Raw genomic sequence first — 17,590 nt, forward strand, 5'->3', positions numbered from 1 at the left:
TGATCTACAATTAGTAACATCTGCACAGTGGTATTCGATAAAGGATCATACATTGCAAGTAAAAGACATTCCAAATTCTCAAGTAAAAGTACAGAAGTCCGTATATGAACTTAAAGCATCAACAATAAAATGTAGTAAAATATTCTCTGTGACAAAATATTGTTCACACCGATGCATCAATGTGAGGTGGAGCTAGTTTGAACTACTTCATATAGAGTTAGGTAGTTAAGTTAAATGGAGCTTACCAGGTTGTCCCATTTAACATATGTTCATTATTTCTTGGTCGTACTTGTATTTTTTAACTGTTTTGTGAACAAACTGAAACTGTTTCCAAACAAACTTAGGGTCAGGTCCCAAGCGTCACGAGACACATGTGAGGGATTGTGAGAATAAGTGTGAGGGAAAGTAGAAAAAACAAAGTTCTGATACATACACAAATCTGTTTTCCATTGTTAACAATTTCCTATGAGCATTTCTCTGGTGCTCAAAGAAAATTGCTATCGTTTAAGATCCCACTTCAGTCCAGTCACTATAAAAAAAAAAAAAAAAAGTAAGTTAAGGTCACAGTGGGCCCTTTGTCCACCAGTATGGAACAGTGCAGCAGAAGTGCCATCATCTCAAATGCTTTTGAGATGCAAAACATTATCAAGTGGAATCATGCAAATCAAGCATTTATGTCCATCACTGGCATTGATCGTTAAAAAGGACAACAGGCCAAGCGTAAAACAAAACAAATGTGAAATGCATCCATAAGCTAAAACGGAAGTACGTTAAGAAGAAACATCTTGTATCTCCTGTAAACATCCGTCATGAAATGTCCCGCCTTTTATGATAAGAACGCATGCCATTGGTGTGTTGAGAAAAAAAGCGAATGCCGATTCGCTGGTTCACCATTGTCACTCAATTCGCCAAGCAGTTACAAAAAGCTTCAAGTGTTGTCATAATACAGCCATGGTCGTATCAGGCAGCGTGTCCTACAGGTCCTTGCAGTTTTTGTAGGTTACATTCGCGTTAGTACCAAGACCAGCATATGTAGTCAAAACTGTAGAGTAGTAACCTGCGTCGTTATTCTACGGGGAGAAAGACGAAACCATACGTAGTTCTTGCGTGGATCTATGCTGTGTTACAGCTGAGGCCTAACATTAGCAGTTAGCTAACGTGACATTTCACCGAGGTTTCCTGGGACACTATTCAGATGACATATCCTTCCCACTGGTAAGGGTATCATAGTTGCAGTGTGTTGCAAGTGTTATTAAATAGCACGTAATAAACCAGTAGATAAACAGTATGTGTAAGAAGTTATTATATTACAATCCAATGTCAAAACACCTAATATCTAAGCGAGCATGATCTAGAGACATCTTGACCAGAGCATTCAGGGTGAATGCAGGTAGAGTCACATTGTCACATTTATGTATACTCTCCCTCTCTGTGTGTGTGTGTGTGTGTGTGTGTGTGTGTGTGTGTGTGTGTGTGTGTGTGTGTGTGTGTGTGTGTGTGTGTGCAGGTAAGTGTCCACTGGAAAAACAATCCCCATCATTACAATGACAGCTCAGGAAGGAGAGGGATGGGGAGGCATTAGTATCCTTTAAACATCATGTCCTCTGCATAAGCGTAGCAATGCTGAGTTGACCTGGTGTGTATAAAGTAGCGATGAAACAATTGCTCAGTCGATTAATTATTTAAGCCATTTATCAAGCAAAAATGCAAAACATCCACCCATTCCAGATTTTAGTCAAAAAAAGCAATTTGAAGATGTCACATTTGGCTCTGGGAACATGTGACATTTTGACTCTATTTTTTGGACATTTTCTAGACTGGATTAATTAATAAACTAAATGCACAAATCGATAATAAAAAGAACCATTGGTTGCAGCCTTAGTATGTTTAGCATGTTCCTATGTAATGGAAAAGTGCAGTACTGCAGTGCAGAAAGCAAAACTACGTTTAAAGGCAAATGTGTTGCCACTAAATGACATCTCTTACAGTAATATTCCACAGTAATCGTCAACTCAGTGCTCCTCGATCAATGCTCCTCTTGTTTGTGAATTTTCAGTATGGCCGCGGAGGTACAGTAAGCCCTTAACTCAACATGCACCCTGACCTTTCACCTCACCTGCACACAGATGAGTGTAATGAACTGATAACTCTTCTGAGGCAGTGCCACACTGAGGTACATCACTCTCTCAATTTAATTTTTTTATTGCTGTGTGCTTCATATACACAGAAAACCCACCATGTAAATCTTGTTTCATGTTACCCTCAGCACAATGTCTTGAAGTTCTTTGGCACGTGTAACGATGTGGACCGCGCTATGCGTCGCTGCCTGAAGCAAGAGGTCCGTCAGTTATTTTAATGCACTTGTGAATGAGACGCAACAAGCGCTCTGACAACTTTTTGGTATTAAAACCTTTTTTTATAATTATTAATGCTTTCTTTGTTTCCTTACCATTCAACAGAGACTGGAAAAGCGGGAGCGCAGCAAGCAGCATGCACAAGAGATGAAGAAGAGGCTGAAAGAAGGGCCCAAAGAGCATCTCTGAAGGACATTTTACTGCAACTTTGCCACTGCAAGTTAAAAGTATTGAGATAAAAGGAAATTCAATTAAGCATGACACTGTGTAACAGGCCTCCCCTGCTGTTCTTATTTCAAGACAGAGGAAGTCTCTTTGTACATTCAGCGGAGTGTGTATTCTATTAGCATTGACCGAAGTGTCATGTGCTGTTATTACTATGTATTATTTGGTTTCAGTTGAGAGGCAAATTATTTAAATATTGGGATCATATACCAGCAATGATAGGTTAACATGCACAGCTTTCTCCTATATTTGCTGTGGTGTGAACCCTTTTAACACACTTTTGACTTTTTACTATCTGTACAGACTTAAACTTGCATTTTAGGTCAGCATAAAACAATAGCATCTAGTACTTTGGATTAAAGATTGCTGTTGGAGATCATCATTTATTTCCCCCCTCTGTAGTAGCAGTACTCTACAGCTCCATCAAAGAGATTAGTGTAGCTGGGGGCAGAACCCTTTCATCAAACCATTATTTAAGTTGGCAGAACACCTCAGGAATATTCTGGTATCTGTTTTATTCATGAAAACAGGAAGAGTCAATTTTGGGGTATCGGAGATGCATGTAAAAGGGGGAAAAAAAATAAAAAAAGACCCATAACAGGATGACCAATCGCTGGGATTTACTATCAATTTGAACATCCACCCATGAACATACATATTGAACACACTCTTTGTTTGAACGTTTATTTGAATGGGAAATCATGTTCAAGTTTGATTGCTTTCAAATAAAGTGAAATTATCAGTTCATTTAAGAATCCATGCTTTGATAGTGTGTCATCATTGTAAACCCAAGTAGCAGTCAATATCTGCAGAAAAGTCATAAAAGCATTTACATTTATAACATAAGAATAGTTGTAAAATATTTTTTGTATCTGTTCACGGGCTGCTGGGAGATATTGTACATCTATAAACCTCAAGTGGGATTGTTGCAACGGTGGATTGTTCACGCAGGAGACTATAGCAAGCACTGTCACTACTGCTAGCAATAGTAGCTATGAAGCTAAAGTAGAGCTGGGCAATATATTGATATTATATCTATCGTGATATGAGACTAGATATCGTCTTAGATTTTGGATATCGTAATATGGCATAAGTGTTGTCTTTTCCTGGTTTTAAAGGCTGCATTACAGTAAAGTTGTGTCATTTTCTGAACTTACTAGCCTGTTGTAACTGTCCTATTACCGGTATTTGCCTTTACCCACTTAGTCATTATATCCACATTACTGATGATCATTTATCAAAAATCTCATTGTGTAAATATTTTGTGAAAGCACCATTAGTCAACACTACAATATCGTTGCGGTATCGATATCCAGGTATTTGGTCAAAAATATCGTGATATTTGATTTTCTCCATATCGCCCAGCCCTAAGCTAAAGTCTCTTAATGTGTAAGGGTCTGTTTTAGCAAAAAAAAAAAACACTTTGACCGGAATGACTGCTAAATGGGAATAACATTCTGTGGTATTAAAAAGAGACGTTTACGCATTCAAGAATCTAAATCTAAAAAGAGAATCTAAGGTCCAGTTATTAATATTTTAAAGATTTCAACTGCATCTCATGGTCTTTATTCAGCAACTGGAGCTGGTAAAGGTGTCATGTCTCCTAAATGGGAATCTTCGGTTACATGTTAACTAGTGGTCACCTAGTCTTGCTTTGCCAGAACCTCCTCCAAAGCGCGCTGAAGGAGGGTCTGGCTACTCCACATAGCATTCGGGGATAGGAGGAAAACGTGCTCTGGTTTAATGACATTTCTTTAAACCAATCAGAATCGTCCTGGGCAGTGCTACGCTCCACACAGAACCGCTGTAAAATAGTCTTGCGAGAGATAACTCAGATTGGACAGATAGTCTAGCTAGCTGTCTGGATTTACCATGCAGAGATCTGAGGTGCAGTTAACAATAGTCCTCATCAATCCACAAAGAAAGTGGAAGGAAACGGAAAATACATATGCATCCGGCGGAACAATCGCAGAAGTGGAACGCGAAAGATATAGACTAGTGGTCACCTAACCCCTCTCTTTGTCTAAGGATGGTCTCCTCAATCTTTCTTTGGCTGTCTACAGCCCTTGGTCGATGACCTTGTGTTCACGTTACTAAAAGTTCACATTTAGTTCATGACATCTCTGTTTGCTGAGTGAATACTCAGATATATCAACATTATATGCTGTTAAAGGGCTCAGAATCATTATTAAGTGGACTTTTATGCTTAGATTTTCTTCACCTTATTTTGAAGGACTCTTACTTCCTCACAAACATCACAGGAAATAGCAAGTGCCTGCCTGTCCAACAACTGGACTGAGTTCAAAGAAAACAGCACTGAAAGATGTGACCAGAAAACATTTCAAAATGAAGCTCTGAATACTTTTTTGTTAAATATTGCAATATGACAGCCAAAAGAGACATCGACTGTGGACATGCTTTTTCTTATTGATACAATTATTTTAGTGAATATTTGCTTTTTATTTACTACTGGGTGGTATCATGGGCGTTCGGTATGTGACCTTACCTACCAAATCAAAGTTGTGATGAGGTTCACTCAGTGTTGAGGTAAGGTTAGGTTAGCTGACTGGGAATTCATATCTATCTCTCTATCTATCTATCTATCTATCTAATAGAAAACCACCGACAAACGTCTAGTGGTTTGAGGAAATGTAAAACAAAAAACACATTGTGAAAGCACTGTTTCTTTATTTGAAGCAGCTCACTCTACCCATCACAACGTGTGGATCAATCTTTGACTTTGACAGATATTTAAATTGTAAGGCACCCCAAGGTGTGCTTTGAGACAATGTGGGGAGAAAAAAAAACATGAATAAGGAAACACCATAGGGAAACACATACATGGGACCATACATGATATTGTGGTTATAAAAGACAAACACAGTCATTTGCAATAAATAAGGGAGCAACTATGAGTAGTTCTTTTTATGTTATAACTTATTTACTTCAACTTTTATTATCAAGCCCACTTCAAACTTCATGCTGAGGTGGGAATTTGGATTCAATGCCTAAAAGAGAAACTAATAGTTCAAAACAAGTAATGAAAAACATTTTATATCCCAGGTGACATGCTGAAAAGAAGACCCATGTTTTGAAGGATCAGTATGATTATAGCTCAGCAGAGCTGAATGATTTGCATTCAGTAGCCACGTTACACAGGCCGGTCTCATCTCTTCTTGGGACCCTACACCCAAGGAAAAACTATGTTACGCACAGTACGTAGTAGGAGCTGAAAAATAAATAAAAAAAGATTTGTGCCATAATGTGTAATGTTGTAATCTATTTTTGTTAAAATGGATTTTATAAAATTGGTATTGAAAAAAGTATTGTTCAGGAACCGGTATCGAAGTCATGGTATTGGTATCGGTACCGGTATCAAAAAATGTTTGAACGATACCCAGCCCTAATTATCTGAGATGCCTTTTGATAATTTACAACAAAATACCTAATTTCATGTCAACTGAAAATGTTAACATTCAAGTGAGAATAGTGTTTAAACATTTTGGTTTTGAAATAATGCATGTATAAATGACCTGACCCATTTTGTTCAAAGTTTTTTTGGGATTATTTAGAAAGTATGATGAAGAGAGTTGGGGTTCTTCTGGAGCAAAGGAAACCACATGGCACTGCACATTCAAACAGTTATCTCAAATAAATACAAAAATAAACGGCACCATTTCTAACAATACTTACAATGTTTATACAAAACATACCCTGAAATACAAGGTATTCAGACAAGCAACACATGTATATGTACAGTATATTACATGCCATTAGTTACACAAAACAGTCCACATTATATACCATTCTGTACTGCATGTGTACCACTGCAAAAATTGACAAATATCTTCCGAGATTTACAAAACAATTTTCACAGACCTACATTTTTTTGGTAAAAGAAAATAGATTCCTAAGTATAATACACATCGTAATATAAAATTTCTTAAAATCTTGGATCATCACATGCAGTTAAGGACAACGTTGACTCCAGCTACACGACTGTTTGCGTTTCCACAATATAGATCACTGACAATTAGTGTAGTCACAATGTGATTGACACGAGGACCAAGTGATTATCATCTCTTTTGTGTGCTCTAAAAAGAAATACACAACTATATAACTGTCAGGTAATGTCAGCATGATGATCACGCATTTCACACAATGACTTTCTGCACTGATAACTGGAAGCCAGGTTATACATATGAACCACCACGGTACAGCATGCACGGCTACTACATGTAGCTCAAACTAAATGGGATAAAATCTATTACTGAATCATTCCATGTGATATGTGCCACCCCTTCATTTAATCCATCCATCTTCGTCCGCTTATCCGGTGTCGGGTCACGGGGGGAGCAGCTCCAGCAGGGGACCCCAAACTTCCCTTTCCCGAGCCACATTAACCAGCTTACTTTAATCATATAAAGTAATTTTGTACTCAAACCCAAAGTGCCATTTGATTAAGAACGGACACATTTGTATATTTAGTGCTAGCATTTCCATGAGGCTTCCAGTGTTCTCCATTTCCACTTATCTTTCTGATTAGCATTTAATGATTTTATTTGTATTCATAAAAAGTTTAATCATTCTCTTGACATTTTTGTTGCAGGTGAAAAAAAAAAACGAAAAGCAGATGGATGTTGACAATATGAGGATTATATTGTATTTACTTATGCACTAATCACCAGACGGTCTCGTTAGTACATGGGTATTAATCTTGATTTCATGTAACGGAAGCAAATTTATTGTGTTTGTGATAATGATAATGAATTTAGTGGCAAACAAGATGTCAGTTTGGTGTAATCAAGACTTTACAGTATGAACAATGAATAGCGTGATGAAAAACAAAGAACAAAAGCTTAGATTTCTTTTAAGTGTTTCATGAAGTTTAAAGCAGTCACTGAATGTGATCCACTGACAGGTATGAGCATGTATGAACATTTGTGGCCAGTTTTCTTCTGTCCATACAGAGGGGATGGAATGTGCATGTAAGGAGCAAGAAACTGTCCTCATGCAAACAATGATTTACATTTCAGCTCAATACGATAAGCCAAAGGAAATCCTTATATTCAGAAAGAAACTGTTTTACACTCTTGAAATAAATATATAATCAATATATATATTATCGCATATTTATCATGTGCTATCAGACATACACTGATTTCAGACGTCCTGATCATTTCATAAACACATACATATGTACAGAGACACTCTGTATCTCCCTGAGGAACCACCTTCAGTGTGTATTTAAGCAATGCACATTTGGCCCTTTCCTCTTTGACTCATTCGAAGAATAAAACATCTGGACAGTTATGGGTCCAATAAATATATGTTGATTCACAGAAGAAAAAGATGATCACTTATTGTTGGTAGACATGGAAGTGAACAGAAACTCCAGAGAATCCCCTCTGCTGATGGATGGAAACAAGACCCTTAATGCAACCTTTCCTTCAATTTGAGATCACACCGTTATCATCCTGGATGTCCTTCTGTAGATAACCTTTGACCCACAGCCATCGGTTTTCTGGGTGTGGATGATCACTTCTCATACGCCTTGTTGTGCAGGTAACTGAAGAGTGCCTCTAGTCCTTTGGTTGAACACCACAGCTGCTTCAGCATCCGGCACTCTTTGTCATTCACTTCCTCCAGGACTGGCATGAGGATACTCCTCACCAGGCATTTGGATTCTTCTAAAACCTTTTTAAACACACGGAAAGGATGGAGGGTTATTTGGTGGCATAAAAAAAAAGGCTTTGCCCTGGCTCATCTAGATCAGGACCTACCACTGCATTGCATGATGCCATTTCCTTCACACGCAGCATCACTTCTTGGTTAAATGTGGTTGGCCAGAAGACCTGCGACACCAGACCTCGACTGCATGCTTCTTGTGCTGTAAGTTTTCTTCCACAGAACAGCATCTCATTGGCCTACCATTGGGGACAGAAAGCGGGGGAATAACAAAGCATTTTCAATATGTCATGCACTCTAAACATGTTTGATTTGGGTAAACACAGGGTAATCAGTTGGTTATCAGAGAAATCAAATTAGATCAAGTGAAATTTGCCAAGAGCCTTGACATTGTTGGGACCCACCAGTGCTACGCCAAGGATCTGGGGGAAGGTGTAGGAAGAGCATCCAGAAGGAGTGAGGTGGAGGGCTGCACATGGAGTTTGGAACCAGGCCCTCTCACTGGCCCACACCACATCACACAGGGGCAGGATGGAAGCCCCTAAGCCCAGAGCAGGTCCGTTTACTGCTGCCACAATGGGTTTCTTGAAGTGGATGAATGCCAACACAAACTCCCTAAAGGGGTCACAGAACGATCAGTACTAAACCAGTCAAGTCTAATGGATTGATGAATGATTTCTTCTTACCGTACGGCATCTGTGATGCGGCTGCTCTCTTTTCTGCGGTCAGTGGACAGACGGCCTATCAGATACGACGGCTCCAGGCCACTGCAGAAAACAGTCCCCACGGAGCTGAGCAATAATAATTTACTGTCATCAGCAGCTGCATTACCCAGAGCTCGACACACTTCCTTCATGATCTGAAGAGAAATAGGAGGAGATGCGTATTACATTCTTAACTCACCTGACACATAAAGAAAGGTTGAGAAAAAAAAGATACATTTATAGATATCCAGTCCCTAGAGTAAGGCTTGACATCTACTCGAAAACAACAGGCCTAGAATAAATAACGACAAACTCGGAGAATGCTACAATGCTTATTTCCTTTCCTACAATACTCACAGCTTATGAAAAAGTGCATTCACAACAACGCTATTCATCTAGATATGGCACCATGGGATTAATATGTTTGCAATTTAAGGGCCACATATTTTCAGGATCAGGTTGTATAAGTGCTGGTGTAAAAGGTACCTATATATTCAGAACCAATATAGTTTAAATTCTTCTCCTAGTGCTTTTAATCTTCTTGCAAATAACAATACAAAATGTATTAATAAAGTGACAATATATCCTTTTTTACCACAACATCTACAAGCAACACATTCTTTCAACAAAGTGGACGGAATAATTAGTTTGCAGTACATTTAAGACCCTGATAATGTAGTAACCTTAATTAGAAAATGTCCTTAGCAAATGTCATCCCCTCACCGGAAAACAATGTTGGTATAGTATATGTATAAGTATATCAAATATACAGTATATCAAATATTAAAGTAAGATTTTGGTGGTGACCTTGTTTCTAGCTAGTTAACATTACATTCTGGGCAGCTCAGACTGCAGGTGAGATGTTTACATGACCGCTTGCTGGGCAACCGGTTTCCTTGACAGCCTGCCTGCCAGCAGCAACTGACTTGACTGTATGTTGACGGCAGCTACTCCTGCTGGCTGTAGTGTGGGATCAATAGGAGATGTAAGAGAAGTCAATGGTCAGCCTTCAGTTGAGTACACTTGCAGTATGATACCTCAACAAATGGGACCAGTATAGCATTCTGTGCAGAGAGACACATTTCATTCTGCCAGTTAATATCAGCAGATGTGTTTGGCCTTTGTCTGATGTGATGAAGAAGGTAGAAAGCCTACATTGTCAGACAGCCGACCTGATAAGAAGTCGTCTGGAAACCCACACCACCATGTCACTGCAGTCCACTCTATTGCGGCATTTTAATTAGATTATCACCCCTGACCTATATTAACCATTCAACCTCCGAATTAATTTAAATCTCTATGACCAAGCACATAATCTGTCCCCAGAATTAACTAGAATGTGGTGTGTGTGTGTGTGTGTGTGTGTGTGTGTGTGTGTGTGTGTGTGTGTGTGTGTGACTACGAGTGACGTTATTCTAGCAAATTGAATTAAAAGTCCTGCTCAGATACAAAAAAGGAAGAGGAGATGGGCAGATGCTGGTTCCAGTCAGTGAAACAGAGAGAAAGAAGAGACATTTGTTTGCAGTGAGCGGATACCTCAAGGACATTCGTAGACAAACAAAGGTGGTATCCACAACAAAAATTTGCAACAGCAAGCATCTAGAAATGAAATCACCACCTGTAGGAGTGGGTATAAGTAAATCAATCACATGTTTTTTTGTGCTTATTTTCTGTAGGACCGTTTCTGATTTCTCAAAGCAGAAAACACTTGCCTTTATCTGGGGCTATATCCAAAACCACTACCTTGTTCACTTATTCACTGCTCCATATAGAACAGACAGTCGTTTACTGTAGAAGCAGCGAGTGCTAACCTGACACACCAGATAGTTTGTTACACAGAAACATCTGAGAAGGGTTTTAAACGAATAATCGCGGCTGCCACGCACACCTAAAACAATACCGTAGCTGCTACTAGCTCCTTTGCCGGACACTGATTGGTTCGGTAAGCTGGTAGTTCAGACACAAACGCATTACTTATAGCATGATGGACAAGATGGATTTTTGTGTGATATGTAATCCCCCAATTCTCAAGTGATCTGGTGATATTGCCAAAACTTAAACTCAAATAAAATTGTGGACAGTGAATATGATGCACTAAACAGTGAATGGGGAATGATTTAGGACAAGGTGTCTCAGAGGCGTTTTTGTGGATCCCACTGCAGTTCTAGGTCAAATGCTACATATGCTCATATGTCAAAATATAATGTCAGGGTCTTGTAGTCAGTGTGTTATTATTGGTACAATTATGGTCATAAAACACAGGAAGCTTAAAACATTTGAATATCAGTAGCACAGACGCAGCTACTGTGTCAAAAAGTCAAAAAGGTGACGGAAAGAGTACCAGTTAACAACTTGGGGAACTTTCTCATTTAAAGCAAGCATTGAGTGTTTAGATAAAAAAAAATTCAGGGATATTTTTGAAGATTTTCAAAAGCCATTCAGTAGGCAAATCCGCAGACTCTCTTGTTTCTGTAGCTTCAAAGACTGAGCGACAGTGAGGGAGCTATCAGAGCGGTTTGATAAGCCCACAGCTTACGGGCTTACTGTCACACATGAAAGTACACACACACACACACACATGTACACACCCAGTTTAGGCCACTTCAGTGCCTGTGAAGTACAGGCTGCCGTGCACACGGTGCTGTATCAAAGCCAGAACCCCCCCCCCCCTCTGTGTAAGATATAAGACGCATCCTACAATCTGAGGGGTGGGAAATCCTGTTTACTTATGATGATTTATGATCCAGAGCTGGATAGTTGTGACACATGCCATTATCTAGGACTAAACCCACTATTATATTAATGGACCTCAAAAGAAGCTGTTATCTGTTTCCTTAAAATGTTTTCTAAGTGTCACCTCACAATAGATTAGTTTTTTTTAAATGTTTCATAAATTAACAAACTAGAATTTTCTTTATGGTTTGCTTAATTAGTATATCAGCAAAGTAAATTGTAAATATACACCGGAATGACATTGTGCAGGCTAACACTGAAGGATCAATATCAGTTAATGCTGAGTAAATGTAAGAAAATGGCATGTTAATTGTGACAATTTTAAAACCATTTATGCATAATTCCAAAAACTATTTGTCATATTGACACATTAAAAAATAACTGCTGGTTACCACATGATACTTCATCAATTATACCTTTATAAAATGAAACTGAAGCTAAGAAAATGTCACAATAGTCGGTACACAGAGTTCCAAAAGCGAAAAAGACCGGGGAAAGCATCTACTGAACTGTAAAAGCAAATTACTGAATAGTTCCAGGGGACATTTTTTTAATTGAGCAGCTTGTTGTTGATTGGAATGTGCAAATGAGCAACCAATCACAGGCTGGTGCTTTCCTGCAGGCAGCCAATTCTGCAAGTGGATCCTCACAACGCAAGCAGCTACAGCATCAGAGCAGAGAGCCATTAAACCGCATTCAGTGTTGTAGACGTCCCAGCATTATTAAGATGTCATTTTCAAACCTCTTGTAAAGCCCCACATTGTGACAGTGGCAATCATAAGTCTACACATAAACACTCCGAAACAGGTACAGTATAGTGTTAGATACAACGTTAGAATTATAGGCTCTGATAGAACTCGTACATACCTGTCCATCACTCTGACAGATTATAATAAGTCACAGCACAACTCTCGAATTAAGAATTTATAGTTTGTTCTGCCACTAGATGTTTGATTGACACGGAGTTAGCAGGTGATCGACAAATTGCTGAGGAGACTGTGAGAAAACCAGTGAACACAAAAGCGTGTAAATTATAAACCCTAAATGCCTGTAGAGAAGACTCAGCTGGTATATAATCAGACCTGATCAAAAGTGCTCCTAAAAATAGAAAGACCATGTTTTCAAAGATGTTCAATGCAATTGTACATCAGCAATCTATTAATAATTTCCTAAAAACTTATTGTTATTAATTTTATCAAGCACAAACACTTGTTTTCAGTCATCATTACATTCGGTCATTGCAAAAGCAAAATTAACCCTTTTATCTTAACAGCTGCTTTTGTATCAAAGGATCTGGGTAACATTGTAAAAGTGGAGCAAACAAGTTGTCAAATGGTTTGGGCTTTTTTTTTAGCAGGCCGAATATCATATTTTGAGGATTCTCCAGATGTTAGCCTTCTTGCAAACAGCCTGTTTGAACCAAACGATCTGAAGCTAATTGGACAAAACAGAAAAGTTAGCGTCAATCTTTAGTCAGTGTTATTTCTACGTAAAAAGCAGTGGCACTATATAGTTCAACTGACATTTTGCTGCAATAACAACAGATGGTATAACGCTGGATTATATGCACCCCTAATTACTCTACTTGTAGAAATCTTGTTCGACAGGAACTTTCTGTATCAGTACTAAGGACAGAGCCCAGGAGCTATTTCCTAACCTTTTTTGCTGAGCATACATGCTCTTTTTCAACAATGCCCTGTGTCAGATTCATGCAGCTAAACATATTCACACCTGGCAGCTGTCAAATAAAACAACTGTTTTCTAAAGTTGGACCCCCCCTCTGGAGTAGTTAAGGAGTATCTGCATAGCTCCAGGCCATCTCTACAGCAATTAATGAGGAAACTTTGCTCATTTATATTTTACAAACAGAGATCCATGGCAACTGGGATACAATCAAAAAGTTATATTATTAAACGTAGGTCTTGATACTGCAGGGACCACTGGGACACAGATGATGCGTTCATTTGTGTTACTTATTAAACTGGTCGTCCTGTAAACTTCAATGAATGAACTCAATTACCAGAGTTTACCTGAGTTGCACCTGAGCCGGACCTCTGAACTCGGATGTCATCTTATCGAACAAAACCCCACCCCCGCTGCATCTTCTTTCTCTTACTCACCTCCTCTCTCGGCTCACTGGATGGCTCTTTGACCTCCACCATGCAGTCCCACACTAGACTCTTCCTACGTTAGCAACGCGAGAGCCTGCCTCGAGTAAACAAATGTAGCACCAGCCGCTATGACACAAAGTCTGCCGGCTAAAGCAACAGCAAACCACGAAGCGAGCTAGCACCAAGGTGCTTAGCCTCTGACCTGCACAATAGGACACAGTACAAAAGACTGCATCACTCAACATTTGGAACCGACAACTCTTTCCAGCCTGGCCAGCCAGCTAACAAAGCATGGACTGGTAACGTACTGGGAATAGCATATAGCATAGTTTATGGGACACGGCTAAGCACAGGACTGTTAACGTTTGTCCAAATGTACACGTTTGTTATTGATTTGGTTTAACATTATTCACTGAACTGTAATGTTGTGATCTTTTGGTAGTCAGGTTATAGGTTAGGTACCCAGCCTGGGAAAACCCTGACGAACTTACGGCAAATTTGAGATTTGCTGTGCAAGTCAGTCTGGCTAAGAGCCCATTCAAGCCCATTTCCAATTTCTCCAAATCGAGGCACCAATCACAACCGTTGAGGCGGGCTTTATACAATGACGATAGCTAGATAGATTGATAGTCATTTTGGTTGTAGTTATTAATTGAATGATTAATCAGAGTTCCAAATTAATAGTTAGGTATATTTTATGAGACATTAATTAATTGCCAATTCATTATCTTTTCCCTGTTTTCAGGTCAGTGTAAATTAAATCATATTATTTTGTAATTTACTTAATCATTTGTTTTTGATCATTATTAATTACTTCGCCATTTTTAATGCATTTTAAGCTGATGCACCTACAATACATTGATACATGGAGAGAAACACACAAACAATATGGGACAAATGTACATCCCCTGTCTCACCTCTGGTGTCAGAGCGTTGTTGTCTGTTGTTTGGCTGGAGAGCAGCACATGCGTGAAGCCTTCCTCCTTCCTGACCACGATGTCTCGGAATCGACAGTTGCTCTCGTTCTGTCGCACATTGTACCTGAGCCGCTTGTCGAACACGTAGCCTCTCTCCTCAGCCAACTTCCGCTTTACTGAGCTGTGTAGGTGCATCTTGCCATTGGCCAGAGGGGAGCCTGACACAGAGGAGGGATGACAAATCTGTTAAATGTGTCTTCTCAGACTTAAGTAGCTATTAGACACTTATGATATATTACGTTAAAAAAGTAGGTGTAACATGTTTTGTATTTTTCAACCTGGGTTTTGGTTGACATGCACGTCAAAGTTGAACCAGGAGGTTGATTTGAAAATGTAAAGGCCAACATTTCTACTTTGTATTCAGGAATTACTGTATTAAAATATATGGTCCGATTTCCACGAAAGTGACTAAGAACATCATGTTTTCCCAGAGGACGAAGCCTTCAATTATAGGGTTCCTATAAGGGTTCCTAAAAAGAGAAATTTCTTTGTACTAAATCTGACATTCCTTCATCTTTACTTATGTCTTACAGAAGAGACAGAGACAGTGTCTGTGTATTATAAAAACAGGGAGTTGGAAAGTAAAAAAACTACTGCATACAGTATTTGCAATTAATACTTTAGAAGATATTTCCTAGATAGCATTTTCAGCATTTGTGATGTTATTGCAGCAGTAAACATATGCAACATATATACAAAAACATAATCAGATCTTCTGAACTTATTAGGAAAACATAAGGTTTGGATCTTTCGTTTAAAAATAAAATTCTTTATCATTAAAATAAACTTTGAATGGAGTCAGATATAAGTACATGCAAGTGTAGACTGTTTGTAGGAATGTTGTTGTGAGTCATTTCTGTTAGTTGTCTGTCACTGCAGGATTCATTGAATTGAAACTTTTGTTGTTTGCATGAATATTTCTAGCTTGAATACCGTACACAGAGCTACATTTCTTTTGCTGCTTTGCGAAACTTTTACATTTAATAAGTAGTCTTCATTACTTTTCATCGTTTTCAGGCCTTTTCACACAAAGAAACCATGACTTATCGGAGCACTGAAATCTCTAGGGGACATGAATCCAAAAACTGTAGTTATTGATGGTGATGTAGCACCAGAAGAACAATAGCCATCAGCTGAATACATGATAACATGGCTTAAGTTGATGGGAGCTGGGCGATAACAATCAGCAAAAACAATAATAATCAAGAGAGCACAACTAGCACATAATGTACATAACAATAGGGCTGCTCGATTATGGAAACAATCATAATCACGATTATTTAACATGATTACTCATTGACCTTTGGGGGGGAGAGGGAGGGGGGGATTTCTCACAGAAAGAGTCTTTGGATAAGAATAAAATCTGTTTAAATACTGTTTAGTTGTCTAATACATTAATACATCGGGAAGCCTCTGTGTGTGTGTGTGTGTGTGTGTGTGTGTGTGGGTGTGTATGTGTGTGTGGTCTGTCTTTGAAATATCATATGAACCGTTCATCCAATCTACTTCAAACTTTGTTTCCTGGGTACCGAATGAACTTGGGGTTTAGACTTTGGAGCATTTGGAGCAGTTTTGACAGCACTGGATATTGGAGATTACAAAACTGTGAATAAAACTAAACGTCCGAACAATAAAGGTTGAGGAAAAAATGCTGACTGCGGTTCACTTTTTGCTGCTTCCAATGTTACATGATTGCTGGATATACCAAGCAAACTATAGAAAAAGAAATTAAGTGTGCTGCTAACTAATAACATTACCATCGGCAAAATATCGCCGCAATTAAATCCATACTTCAACATTTACATTTTGAACAGGCACTGTGATAGTCATAGCTAATGAACAATTCCAGACACTTAACACATTTTGCAATCTATGCTCACATTTTTACTGACTATGACCACTACTACGGTCATTACTAAACATTGTGCCAAAATATAAACAATGATGTTGCCGTCAGTGGGCTTATTTGCTGAAACAGGTGATTTAAAGTCACCGCTCATTTTACACACAGTATAGCAACAAAACAAATGCTGAGGGAACATTACCAGTTACGTTTTTTTTATGTTGGTTTTGAGCGGTATGCATCCCCACTAACCTGTAAAACATTTTAAGCAGTAAGTGAATACAGCATGTCGGGGGAATAGATTCAAAGGCTACTGTTAGCTTCTTGTCTCATCTGGGGTATGATAAACAGTAAAATAATCAATTTCAGTGCCCATAACGCTATTTTCCAAGCTACCGTAGCTGTCATATTTCACACTGTTTGGATGATAAATTAGCAGTTGAGGCTTTCGTTAACCGCTGTGCTCGCGCTGTTGTTTATTTGGTTGTCATGACTTCGTGAGAGATGACGTCCTGTCACTGTTCCAATTGCACACCCTCAAAGGGGAGAGAGAGCGGATGACTGTTGGCTTGAGTTCAGTGGAGCAGTGTAAGACAATAATTTTATAGCACTGCGTAGTGTGCAAAATAATCACTTTTTTGTGATCGTTAGGGGCCGAAATCATAATCACGATTAAAAATTTGGTTCATTGCACAGCCCTATTCTGTGTATCTCAAGTACAAAACAGTAAAAGTACCCGGGTCTCATAACAGGACAAAACATTCCTTTAACATGTATTATGGACAGCGAGAATGGAAACACTTGATATTAATTCTACCGCTTTCATGTGTGTATTGTTATTTAAATAAAGTAGAAAACTCAACGATTCTGATCTGGATTTTCTGTTAAACAAGTCATGATGACTTTTTGAAAACGTATGTAATGATTAACTATGGTGGTGCAGGTCCTGGACTGT

General features: G+C 38.8%; 2 protein-coding genes across 3 annotated transcripts in view; one reads left to right on the forward strand and one right to left on the reverse strand.

Moving 5' to 3' along the window:
• Positions 1 to 915: 915 nt before the first annotated feature.
• cmc2 (C-x(9)-C motif containing 2) lies at positions 916 to 3,334 on the forward strand. 2 transcript variants are annotated; one of them, XM_028580180.1, is made up of 5 exons: positions 916 to 1,215; positions 1,508 to 1,581; positions 2,103 to 2,173; positions 2,267 to 2,338; positions 2,460 to 3,334. In XM_028580180.1, the coding sequence occupies exons 2-5, from the start codon at positions 1,545 to 1,547 to the stop codon at positions 2,541 to 2,543; spliced, it is 264 nt and encodes an 87-aa protein (XP_028435981.1). In that variant the 5' UTR covers positions 916 to 1,215; positions 1,508 to 1,544; the 3' UTR covers positions 2,544 to 3,334. The 2 variants fall into 2 exon arrangements, with proteins under 2 accessions (XP_028435981.1, XP_028435988.1); XM_028580187.1 differs by lacking the exon at positions 1,508 to 1,581 and having other exon boundaries at positions 2,057 to 2,173.
• Positions 3,335 to 5,927: 2,593 nt separating this feature from the next.
• The window catches only part of LOC114559672 (chromodomain Y-like protein 2), a 28,715-nt gene continuing 17,052 nt past the window's right edge, over positions 5,928 to 17,590 (reverse strand). The window contains exons 3-7 of the mRNA XM_028584477.1: positions 14,733 to 14,950; positions 8,954 to 9,126; positions 8,672 to 8,882; positions 8,363 to 8,506; positions 5,928 to 8,276 (exon numbers count right to left, since the gene is read on the reverse strand). Coding sequence (XP_028440278.1) covers positions 8,118 to 8,276; positions 8,363 to 8,506; positions 8,672 to 8,882; positions 8,954 to 9,126; positions 14,733 to 14,950 — 905 coding nt within the window. The 3' untranslated portion in view covers positions 5,928 to 8,117. The remainder of the gene's footprint in view (positions 8,277 to 8,362; positions 8,507 to 8,671; positions 8,883 to 8,953; positions 9,127 to 14,732; positions 14,951 to 17,590) is intronic.

The sequence above is a fragment of the Perca flavescens genome, chromosome 1, assembly GCF_004354835.1.
Source record: "Perca flavescens isolate YP-PL-M2 chromosome 1, PFLA_1.0, whole genome shotgun sequence".
Taxonomy (NCBI): Eukaryota; Metazoa; Chordata; class Actinopteri; order Perciformes; family Percidae; genus Perca; species Perca flavescens.

Bases quoted from the DNA above. Each gene is read 5' to 3' on its own strand.
- cmc2 (XM_028580180.1), top strand. From the start codon at position 1,545: ATGACAGCTCAGGAAGGAGAGGGATGGGGAGGCATTA. The intron at 1,582-2,102 runs GTATCCTTTAAA...ACATGCACCCTG, and splicing joins AGAGGGATGGGGAGGCATTA to ACCTTTCACCTCACCTGCAC. The intron at 2,174-2,266 runs GTACATCACTCT...TGTTACCCTCAG, and splicing joins TGAGGCAGTGCCACACTGAG to CACAATGTCTTGAAGTTCTT.